This window comes from Leptodactylus fuscus, chromosome 3, assembly GCF_031893055.1.
Source record: "Leptodactylus fuscus isolate aLepFus1 chromosome 3, aLepFus1.hap2, whole genome shotgun sequence".
Lineage (NCBI taxonomy): Eukaryota > Metazoa > Chordata > Amphibia > Anura > Leptodactylidae > Leptodactylus > Leptodactylus fuscus.
The window spans coordinates 34423902-34436521 of record NC_134267.1 but is presented as its reverse complement, the minus strand read 5'-3'; the positions used below and the strand labels follow the sequence as shown (position 1 = coordinate 34436521).

At 43.3% G+C, this 12620-nt stretch overlaps 1 protein-coding gene across 2 annotated transcripts in view; it reads left to right on the top strand.

Annotated features, from left to right (window-relative positions):
- Positions 1-12620, top strand: part of APLF (aprataxin and PNKP like factor) — a 511700-nt gene that overhangs the window by 433433 nt on the left and 65647 nt on the right. For both annotated transcript variants that reach the window (XM_075267384.1, XM_075267383.1), the window contains one exon: positions 4747-4885. In XM_075267384.1, the coding sequence (XP_075123485.1) occupies positions 4747-4885 (139 nt within the window). The remainder of the gene's footprint in view (positions 1-4746; positions 4886-12620) is intronic.

Here is a 12620-nt window from a genome sequence, read left to right as displayed (position 1 = left end):
TGCAGAGAGTCTCCTCGTCAAGGAGGCTTAAGAAGTCAGCTCCAGCAGCAACACTTTGGCAGAGCTTGGCTGGAGAGCTGACAGAGAGGTCATATTTTTGGAGCTGTGTCCTTAATGATTCTACTGGCTTTGGATTTCTGTTATTCTAGGTGAGGTAACCTAGTCTATGTTTAGTTAGAGCCTAGCCGGGCAGGGATGTACTTTTGTATTGTTTCCTTTTGTTGCTGCACTACCTTTTTGAGTGAAAATAAACTCTACCTTTGTTTTGAACTAAATAAACTGGACTTGTGTGTCTATGCCACCCCACCTAGCAACCCCAGACCCTGACGAAATAGATTTTTATATATATATATATATATATATATATATATATATATATATATATATATATTAGAGATGAGCGAGTACTGTTCGGATCAGCCGATCCAAACACCACGCTCCATAGAAATGAATGGAAGCACCTGGTACTTCCGCTTTGACTGCGGCCGGCCGTTTAACCCCCCGCGTGCCGGCTACGTCCATTCATTTCTATGCGAGCGTGCTGTTCGGATCGGCTGATCCGAACAGTACTCGCTCATCTCTTTTTTAAAAACGATCTCCACATATACTGTATTTTCTTTGCCAACGTTTACCTAATGCAGGCAGTTTGGATGTTCTCTGTGCCCAGCTTTCCAGGGAGTGATTGGTAGTGGATGAGAGAACTTCATTATATAGGAATATGTCATCTCGCTCAATTAGCCATTGTAACGTTCCATGTAAATCTGCTGAGCGTCCATTAATTACACAAATTATCACATTACTGCTCTCCACAGTCCAAGGAAAGCCTGGTCATAAACCTTGTTCTGGGAGAATTTATCCAATTCCTGTTACACAGTTACATCTTCTATTTCTTGTCTCCGTTTTATGCTTCATTACAACATATAACAATTCATTTGTTAATATTTGCTAATATTAATGTGTTTGATGGTTATCTCTTTGCATTCGTAAGGGTGCAAGGATTGAAGGATTTTAATTTATTTTTTGTATCTAGGTACAGGTTTAAAGGGGCTCTAGCAGCAAAATTTTGCTGTATGAGCCTCACATATGTGTGAATAGCCTTTAAAAAGGCCATTCAGGCACCGCTAATCTTATTTTAAACCCCCGCTCCCGTTTTAAAATAAAACTATACAAACATATAGGTAAATCATACTTGAACGTGCACCCTGGGCGGTGATGCACGATCCAACATCATCTTCTGGCACGCCTACCTCTTCTTTCGGTGACGCCCTCCGGTCCTGGCTCTTCCCCAGCTTCAACTTCATCTTTTTCCGGCGGTTCAAATCCGATTGGTTGAAATCCGGTGCATGCGCAGTAGTGCATCTTCTGGAGCTACTGCACACACTCCGGCGCCATATTTCTCAATGGCAGTGCCGCTGGAGTGTGCGCAGTAGCTCCGGAGGGAGCGCTACTGCGCATGTGCCGGATTTTAAGCAATCGGATTTGAATTTATTTTGAATATATTTTTTTAATTTATTCGAATATTAATTATTATTATTATTATTATTATTATTATTATTATTATAATATATATATATTTTTTTTTTATAAATGTGAAAGTTTGGATGTTTGTTCCTCAATCACGCAAAAACGGCTGAACCAATTTGGATGAAATTTGGCACATAGATAGATCGTAACCTTGATTAACACATAGGCTACTTTTTATCCCAGTAAATGACATGGCTTCACGATTGTTATGAATTTATGTTCACATACTATATTACACTGCTCTTGGCAGAAGCTTATCTCAGGTTTTGATAAAGCCAGGTCTTGTAAACTCTATGTAAACATACAGATAACCCTGAGTCCATTGTGAATAAGTATTTGCATATTATCTGATCTGCTCCAGGCAGCTCCTTTAACCCAAATTGTTTGCCAATTTTACACATGCCGGGAAAAAGAAAATATAATTTATCACAAAATTCTAAAACCATGAGAGCTATGAAGGTAGCCTGAAGTCACAGACTTCTCAATGAAAGCTCAGAGGGGGATTGAGCAAGCTAGGTTTCAAGTGGCTCTTCGAGCAGCCAAAACGTCAACAACACACTCATTATATGGCGTCCCTGCCAGCTGCTGAGATGCCGGAACAATCACAGACATGGTGCGAGAAACACGTTCAGCGGTAGGCCAGCTTCAGAGCTGTCGAAACGCCGTAGCAGGCCAACCATCGACAGCAGCAATTTGCTGAATTTAGGTGGATCATCGACGCCAACAACCCGCAGACAAAGGCTAGTGTAGCTATAGTCTGAAACAGTTTACCCATAAGGAGTGTTTTGAAATCTTGTATAGATGTTACCTTTGAAATTCAGGCATAGGGTTGTGGCTAGACATTTATTCACGTTAACCTAGCGATCTCCTAGTCATAAATGAGATTGTCCATCACAATCACTGTATGCAAGTGAGTCATAGGTGGAAGGTTTTTATTTATTTATTTATTAACTCTTCTTATGCTGAGCTTTGGCTGTGATTTTAAGAAATTGTGCATTACAAAATGGTGTTTTCCATGGACTTGAGTGGTGTAGTATTAGTGCCTGCCGTAATGCAAGTAATGCAGATGTTACAAATTGAGTATTTCAGTGCACAGGAGCAACAATCTCATAGTAATGCAAGTCTATGTGCGCTATGGCATCCACCTCTACCACCATCTAAACCTTGCTGGAGCTATTTATCTAAGCCTTAATGTTATTGGTGAGATAATCCGCAACTAAACATATAGTTCATTGTATAATGTAAGGTACCATAGGTGATGTCTTCCTGTATATCACTAAATGACAAGATGAACTCACTGTGTGCAGATGTAGGAGGATAAAGACCAGCTCTCCACAGCCCTGATGACATTAATAATACTACTACTACTACTACTACTACTACTACTACTACTACTACTAATGATAAATAGTAGTGTGCTAGAGAGTGAGCCTGCTGGAGCTGCTGACTCTGGTCTGATCCCTTCGATCGCTTGCTTTTTAGTTCTTGGTGATATAATCTTTGCTATGAAGATGAATGGTAAAGAATATCAGTTTAGAATGTACCGTAAGTGTAATTCTGGGGTGTATGAAGATTTTTGAAATATGCATTGTTAACCTATCTAACTTCCTTTTAATAGAAGTTCCCACTAGCAATGGTCTCACTAATCTTTGCCAGGGAGAGCCCGTACCCAATCCAGCATGCAGGGCTTAGATATCACTAGTTAAACACACCCCATTGTAATTTTTAGATGAAGCACAAACTCCTCTGTCTAAGGCTGAGATCAGATGGGGTTTGAAATCAATGGGAGCCGGTCATTTCCTTTTTCGCGAGAGGTTTGTTCCCGTTCAAGGAAAAAAGAAGATGGGGGCCACACGGTGGCTCAGTGGTTAGCACTGCAGCCTTGCAGTGCTGGAGTCCTGGTGTTCAAATCCCGCCAAGGGCAGAAAACCATCTGCAAGGAGTTTGTATGTTCTCCCCGTGTTTGCATGGATTTCCATCCCATATTCCAAAAAGACATACTGATAGGGAAAAAAAATGTACATTGTGAGCTCTGTGTTGGGCTCACAATCTACATTTTTAAAAAAAAAGGAAAAAAGAATCACCATGCCCTTTCTTCATGCGGATTCCGCCTCGTGACACCTCCCTCCCAACTAGTCTCATTCATTTGGGCCTAATCCGGAGCGGAGTGCCGTGATTGTACCGGCATCCATGCGCGGTTAGCCGTTTTTTGATCCAGAATCTGAGGCGGCCTCCACGTCAAATTCCGGACCAAAAATCTCCATTTGAACTCCTCCTAAAGCTGAGACTTTGGGCTGTGTTTTAGTTAGTGATATCTCCAGTAGTTTTCTAGCTAGAGCTTTAGGAACCAGTAACAATACACAAGCTTCCCAGCCGTCACCGCCATCGCTCTGTATCCTTCCAGCTCTACTGCACATGCCGTTCTGTGAAGTAGTAGAAAAATGAAATGTTCTGAAGTGTTTAGCCTGGATTGTCCTGGATCTGTCCAACAGCGTGAGCATTTTTTAGACAATAATTCTGAGCTTATTAACTTTATAATATATGTTGACGGGTCAAACCCTTCCTTTTTTGTCATTTCTGGAGTCCAAATCCACTGCATAAACCTAGAATTAGAGGTCAGCAATACACTATGCTGAGCTTCACGTCATATCTACAGCTCTAGAAGGGGGCGGGGGTGTTCCTTACCACCTAATAATGACGCTAAACTGTGAAGAAAGCCCCCCAGTCAGAGAGGGCCTTCCTCACAGCCCAGCTAGATTGTCAAGAAAGTCCTTCTGAGATTGGACAGATATCGGTGTCACTATCTCCAGCCCCGGGGAACATAATGAGACATCCGAAAGTGCGCTGAATTCAGTATACTGTCGGCTTTCTAACCGTATATATAAAACCGCATGTGCCTGAGGACATGAATAGGTCCTCTTAAGACTTGTACGACGAAGGAAATGTTGGGGGTCTAATGCTAGGCTCACACTAGCGTTACATTTCTGTTGTTCAGTTCCGTCGCTTGACCACTAAAACAATGGTTTTACGCAGACCCCAGCAGACCCCATTGACTATAATGGAGACCTTTGGGTGCCTTCTGGTTTTTAAACAGAAACAGTCATAGGAAAAAGTCCCGTGAAAATTCTCATGCCCCTTTCAGGTTCATATAGTTGTTCTTAGTAGTTTTTTCCACTACTGTAACTTTGTGTTTTTTTTTTTTTTTTTTGTTTTTTTTTACAGGAATAGTCAAGGACTTGATGAAGAACCTGAAGCGACTGACAGCCCTCCCCGCTCTCCAATACCATCTGAAGCTAAAGCTGCTCCTTTACCATCTGCAACAAGTAACACCAGGACAAATGGAAAGCTCCACAGTGACGCGGTATGCTTTTTGTCATCACCTCCACCTTAAATATATGTCCACTCATTCATCCATCAGCCATTCCTTCTGATCCTCCCAAACACATGCACTCTTGGATCAGCTGAGAATGCCTATTTTCTCAATATGATGGGGATAACGTCTATCCTTAGGGAGAGACCACCTTCTCAGGTGTGTGGCGACTTCTACAGCCATAGTTGCTCCACTGCAAGGGAACATGGGAAGAATATGCAAATCTGTCTCCCAAGATGTAAACAGGGAGACAGTGCCTCTGTTATGCTGCCCTCTATAGCAAGCACCCTGAACAACAAGCCCGACTTCCCAGAAGTCTTAACTGCATGATGCGAGGTTATAACCAAATCAATCTCTCAGCTACGGACGGCACCGTTTCTGTCTCTTTGGACTTCATCAGTGCAGCCTAGAGAGAATTGATTTGGTTTGCAGTGAAGACTTCTGGGAAGTCGGGCATGTTGTTCAGGGTGTTCCTATAGAGGGCAGCATAACAGAGGCACTGTCTCCCTGTTTACATCTTGGGAGACAGATTTGCATATTCTTCCCATGTTCCTTTGCAGTGGAGCAACTATGGCTGTATAACTCTCCACACACCTGAGAAGGTGGTCTCTCCCTAAGGATAGACGTTATCCCCACAATCTGGTCTCTCAGCCTCTCTCTTAAACCAAATCAATTCTCTCTAGGCTGCGCTGATGAAGTCCAAAGAGACAGAAACGGTGCCGTCCGTAGCTGAGAGATTAATTTGGTTATAACCTCGCATCATGCAGTGTAGACTCCTGGGAAGTCGGGCATGTTGTTCAGGGTGCTTGCTATAGATGGCAGCATAACAGAGGCACTGTCTCCCTGTTTACATCTTGGGAGACAGATTTGCATATTCTTCCCATATTTTCTCAATAGGGAGAGAAGAAGAATTTGCTGTCAGATGCTTGTGGTATCCATTTATCTTATGGAAGATCTAAGGATTGGGTATATTCAAGTTCAGCATGCCCAATCTTTCTTCTTTCCCCACATCTCTTGCTGGGAGGAGAGTTGGAGACCTTTAGGTGTTCTCTTAGCAGGTTTGGTCCACAGGACATACAGTAGGTCTGCGTGCTTCTGTGGAAATAGGACAGTCCAGTTTAACCCCTTTTCTGCCTGGAACATTGTTCATTGTTTTCGCAAACAGAGTACCGTATTTTGCGGACTATAAGGCGCACCGGACTATAAGGCGCATTGCTCATGAGCGCCTTATAGTCCTGCCTAGGTCCATATATAAGGCGCACCGGACTATAAGGCGCACCGAACTATAAGGCGCAGCGCTGTCCGGTGCGCCTTATATGTGATGGAAAGCGGCGGCACGCGGAGTTAAAGGGATTCTACCATTAAAAAGTTCTGTCCTCTTGACCACGTCGGAATAGCCTTAAAGGCTATTCGTCTCCTACCTTTAGCCAGCGCCGCCTTCTTCCTGAGCTGCGTCCGCCCCTTCTGTGTTGTCTTCTTTGGGCCTCATGGATGACACATGCGCAGTCGGCTTTAAAAACAGGCTCTCGCAGCCAGAGCCGACTGCGCATGCGTCATCCATGAGGCCCATAGAAGACAACACAGAAGGGGAGGACGCAGCTCAGGAAGAAGGCGGCGCTGGCTATGGCGACAGGTAGGAGACGAATAGCCTTTAAGGCTATTCCGACGTGGTCTGAGGAAAGAACTTATTTTAATGGTAGAATCGTTTGAAGCGGCAGGCAGACTTTGCCGGCGGCTGTCGCTTCCATACATTGCAGTGGGAGCGCACTATTCAAATAGTATTCGCGCATCTCTAACTTCAATTGTAAGAAGTTACAATTGAAGTTAGAGATGAGCGAATACTATTTGAATAGCGCGCTCCCATTGCAATGTATAGAAGCGGCAGACAGACTTTGCCGGCGGCCACCGCTTAACTCCTCGTGTGCCGCCGCTTCCATATATAAGGCGCACCGGACTATAAGGCGCACTTACGATTTCTGAGGAAATCGTAGGATTTTATGTGCGCCTTATAGTCCGGAAAATACGGTAATCCCTGGATTAAGAAATCTACAAGATACACCAGTATTATCTTGTGAAAGTAAGACGCCTGATACATTGTGGAACTGTAACATACAACAGCTCCTAAGAAGCAATACGCGCCACTTGTCTATCTACGTAGTATGTTGTTCCGCATAATAATTTACATATTCATCAGAACTAAATTCTTCATGATCCAGAACCATAAATTTTTGAGCCAACAAATTTCCAGACTAGGCGCAGAGTGTGAATAGATACGTAATTCCTCATCTTCCTCCCCCAGGTGGCCCATTCAGAAGGCATATATCATTGGTATACAGTGGGAAAGTTGACTGTAGGGGCCTGGTCTTACGTTTCTTACATACTGTATATCTTTGACAGTTACAGGTTTATTTTTCTATGAAGACAACCTCTTTCTAAAAAGTCTGACTTGCTGGTCAGTAGATGTGGCTGACAACAAGAGTTTAATAGTCGCTGCTCCACTGATTCCGGCACAGTTGGAATTTTTTCTCTAGCTCCCACCTTTCCCTAGCGATCAATGCTGTTAGTTTTGATGCCTAATGTGCTGTTTAGTTTCTGTACTGTCAAGTGGGCGGTGTCAGGCAGGAGCAGACAAAGGATGTGATTCTGAGCCCTGACACTGGCTGCCTCTGATTGGAGCTCTGAATCTCACCCCCTGCCTGACACCTCCCAACTGACATTACAGAGCTTACATAGCACATTTGCACCAAAAGTACCTGCATTTATTACTTGGGAATGGTGGGTGCTAGAGAGAAAATTGTGTTGGAATTCGTGGAGCAGGGTCTATTCACAGATGCCAAGAACTTGACTTGGTGGAGTTGGTAAAAAGTCCTCTTTAAACAAACAGATATGAAGATGTGGGTCTGAGTTATCAAAATCGTTTTCCACACTAGTCTCGATTTTCCTTGCCATGTTGGAGTCATAATTTATGATGTGGTGCACGCCTTGTCCTGAATTAGATTCATCTTCCAGGATCTGTGCACTATAACAGCTCCTTGCTGGGGTAGATTTCTCACATCCTATATGCCAGGAGGCTGGTGTAAGTTCTGATGTCTCCTTTCCTGGTGGTGTGGTGGGCGCAAAACTTAAAGTCACAGTTGTTGTACAAAAATTCTCACTGGCTCCAAATATTAGCAGTTTTGTTCATGGCTTATATGCCAGTTTTCTGGTGCACAAGCCTTGATAAGACCAAGCGAAGATCACTCCACACAGAGAACTAAATGACCCTGAAGTCTTCCTTCTTTCTTCTTTTACTTAGCAGCTATGGACTCCTAGTATATCTTCTATTACTTCTGTAATATATTACTGTTTTAGGCCTCGTTCACAAGGGGCAAGGGGGGCATATTTTGGTCCTGATTTTGACATGGGAAGCTGTGTCAGAATAGGACCAAAATACGCCTGCCACGACTTCCAACAGTCACGGCACTCCGGTCTGGCGTAGGCCCAAATGAATGGGTCCAGTACGGAGCGTGCTGCCGCGAGGCGGACGCTGCAGCTGAGTCAGCCACGGAATCTGCCTGAAGAATGGACAGCTCGCTTCTTTTTTCCATGAGCGGCATATGGGATATAGGATATGGATTCAGTGCCAAAATCCGCCCCCTCTTGCCCCGTGTGAATGGGGCCTTAGTATCCTGTATCTGTATTACTATGCTGCTGTAACATACTGAAATTTCCCCACTGTGGGACTATTAAAGGATTATCTTATCTTATCTCTTAAATCAGACCCTGTGACAACTACATATGAATTGTGCCCAGTAGATAGTAGTAGTAGTAGTCAGTAGTAGTGAATTCTGACACCACTAGGCATTAAACGTACAATTTCATTTCTCAAAAATATGACTGTATTTTCAGAAAGAAATGTTGCGATCACTCCATGAGTCGATTACCCTATGTTATGTTATGTGATGTGATCTGCAGCCCTAGATGAAGTGACGTAAGGAATTGTATTCTGTGTGCTGGGCTCCCTTATGGTGAACTCCAGAACTGTGTTCCCTTATGCATTATATACAAATTGGCGCATGATTTCACTGAATCACCCGTAGCGGTTACCTGACCCGTGAGGCCACATATTACGTATATAGCTGATTTACTCCCTGCCAGCACCATTTTCTGTTCCACCTCTGCTAAGTGACTAGCTTGTCAGTAAGTGTGTACGGATGCCTTGACTCTGGTGGTAAAAAGAAAAGAAAACCCAATGCGTTACGATATGCTCTTCCCTGTAAGTAAACTCTAGTTTCTTTAGGAGCTGTGGATCGCCTGGTATACACTGACGGCCAAAAAAAATTACACCACCAGTGGATTTTGTCAAATGTGTGTGATGCATATAAATTGAGTCCCTGCAGACATGTATATTCCTGCTACAAAATCGACTGAAAAATGTCACGTGACGTGTACAAAGTACTCATCATCCAGGAGAGAAGAGGATAGAAATGGAAAAGACAAGAAATGATGCGGTTTTTTTGGCCGCCACTGTATGTTTTACTTAGATTTAGCAGTGAATAAATTGAATACTCAGGCAATTTACCGGACGCTACATACAGTAATATCCCTTACTAGAATATTGCCATGGGAAAAATATTACCTAGATTTCGCTGCCAACTTAACCCAGTAGTAAAAATGTTATAATTCGCTTTTCTCCACTCTTGAGAAAGGCACATTAGTCAACGCAGCCGTCGATCCCCTCAACTATCCTAAAGCAAAACTTGGGGACGATTTTCTGACTTCACGTTCAGCCCTCCTATAATAGTCAGAAGTCAGGGTGTTTTGAAGATTATCTAGTTCTTTAAAGGGGCTCTATCAACAAAATGACGCTGTATGAGCCCCACATATGCCTGAATTCCATGAACCGCAAATCTTATTTTAACACACCCCCCCCCTTTTAAAATAATACCCTAAAAACGAATGTGCAAATTATGCTTACCGTGCACGGTGGACAGTCGTGCACTGGTGGACGTCATCTGCTGTCACGCCTTCCGCTTCTTTCTTCTTCCAGCGACATCCTCCTGTCCTGGCTCTTCCCCGCCTTGTTCTTACGGCGAGTTTGGTTCAAATCTCACGTGTGCACAGTATCGCTCCTTCCGGAGCGCTACTGCACACGCTCCGGTGCCATTTTCGTTGTAGTTCTAAGTACCCCTTAGAACTACGCGAGCGTACTGCGCATGCGCAGTACGCGCTCAAGCCTCTTCATTCCAGAAGAACAGAAGATCAAGGCATGGAAGAGCCAGGAGGGCGCCGCTGGAAGAAGACAGAAGAGGAAGACGCGACAGCAAGATGACGTCGGACAGTGCATGACCGCCCACCGTGCACGGTAAGTATAATTTGCATACTCGTTTTTAGGGTATTAATTTAAGAGGGGGGGTTGGGGGGTTTAAAACAAGATTAGCGGTGCCTGAATGGCCTTTTTAAAGGCTATTCACGCATATGTGGGGCTCATATAGCATAATTCTGCTAAAGGGGCTCTATCATTAGATTTTCGTAATTTGAGATAAACATATGCCTGAATAGCCTTTAAAAAGGCTATTCAGGTGCTGCTAATCGTTTTAGAAAAGACTCCCCGTATTTATGAATTACCATTACAACGGATATGCTCATTAGTCCATCCGTGCACCCAAGGCGTTATAACTTCTTCACGCCCACCTCTCTTGCTTGTGTTCTATAAGTCCTCCTCCTCTTTACGATTCACCACCTCCAGTGTCTGTATTCCCAGCGGTTTGGATTGAAATCTTGCAAATGCGCAGTAGCGCTCCCTCGCGACTGTACTGCCAGGTGTACAGAGTGACTGAGCTACTGAGCATGCTCAGTATGCGCAAGATTTCAATCGAAAAAGCAAACTTCAACAGTGCAAGGATTGTAAAGACACGCATGGAAAATGCCAGTCTTGATAAATCAGCCGCATTATGTTTGCCTTAGCTCTGTGGCCCCATTGGATAACGGATTGTCATGGTTGCTGAGAGTTGGACTCCACATGATCTAATATCGATGGGCTCTCCTAAGGATTTTAAAGAGTATCTGTCACCATGAAAATGGTGTAATCTGCAGACAGCATGTCATAGAGCAGGAGGAGATGAACAGATTGATATATAGTTTTGAGGGAACAGATTCAGTACAACTTGTCATTTATCCATTTCTATGTTTATTACACACAGAGATAGCTGTCAGTCACTGTTAGCACCGCCCACTGGACTCCATTACCTCTAAACCTAAAGTCCAGTGGGTGGTCCTAACAGTGACTGACAGTTATCCCTTTTTGCTCTAATGGATAAATGACAGGTTATACTGAATCTTTTCCCATAACACTATATATCAATCTGCTCAACCACTCCTGCCCTGTATAAGCTGCCTGCAGGCTACACACCGTTTTCATAGTGACAGGTTCCCTTTAAATCGGAGTGGTCACTTAAGGGTTACACCATCTTTTCTTCGTTCTACGGTGACTGTTATATTCTATAACTCCTCAGTAAAATATGCACAGCGCAAAAAAGTTTAATCCACTTGCCGTAAACCCAACCTGATGGTAGATAGTGACCGTCTAATCCCTGAGCTGCCGTCCAGTGCCGCTGCGGAGAATGGATGTCACATTACTAGTTGTTAAATAGCAAATGCTGAGGCTGACACTTTTATGTGCTACATATCAGGGGCTTTGGCTCCCTCGTGTCATATTGCAAATGACTTAGTACCTGTCACCTACAGCATTTGGGATTACATTTCACAATTATTATGATTACATCTTAGCCTGTACCTTCCTCCGCCGCTTATCCCTTACTGACCCTCAGCAGGAGCTCCTTCATCTCCATCGATTTCTGCTTGTCTTTGCTTGTTTCTGACAGTTCTCCTCTGTCCAGGCATCCGAGGGAGAGAAATTGCAGCTGATTTCTTGGCAGTTTTTTTTGCTAGGGTTGCTACGCTGTACTGATGGCGACACATTGGTTCCATCCAAATGGTAGAGAGACGCTGTAATCCTGTAAATGAGAATTTCACCCTTTTCCTCTATGCCTATTAAAAGCCTTTCATGTCTTCTCTTCTGTAGGGTTATCTCTACACACCATGAAGCAGACGGCCCTCTCTGGGTCTGATTAAACCCTTTATCTGAGTAGACATCAAATTTCGTATCATTCTGTCGCCAAGGAAGTCTCAGTTCTAAAAGTTTTCTTCTTAGAAATTTTTCTCTCTCATCTTTGCTTTCTTGTCTTTGCCTTCTTTCTCGTCGCACTCGTGAGTTACAAATGTATAATCTTGATAATATTGGAAGTTAAAGAATATTCCCAATAAAAACATAAAGCTATATCTGTAATCTTATTTTAAAGTCTACTGTTATGTACATAGAGCTCTTGTGCAGGCCAATATGTCGTTATGGTTACAGACTACAGACAACCTTTCTCTGATCCTGCAGTCATATGTGATTCCTTACAGTTTGCCCCTTCTCGCCTCAGAGACTGCAGGAAGTTATAAAAGCCAGAGGCGGTGCAACAAAGTACTAGTGATGCGTTGAAGTGTTATTTTGTTTGTTTATTTTCATGATTCCATAATTTTTTCCTCCGAATTGAGTGATTCCATAATTTATTCCTTTTGCTTGTTCTAATCTACCTGTTACTGGCTACCACAATTATTTTTGTTGATTTTTTAGTGTTTCTTAAAGCCAGAAAGTTGCCATTTGAAATGCCTTTAGTTTTTTTTTCATGGCTGTGATCTG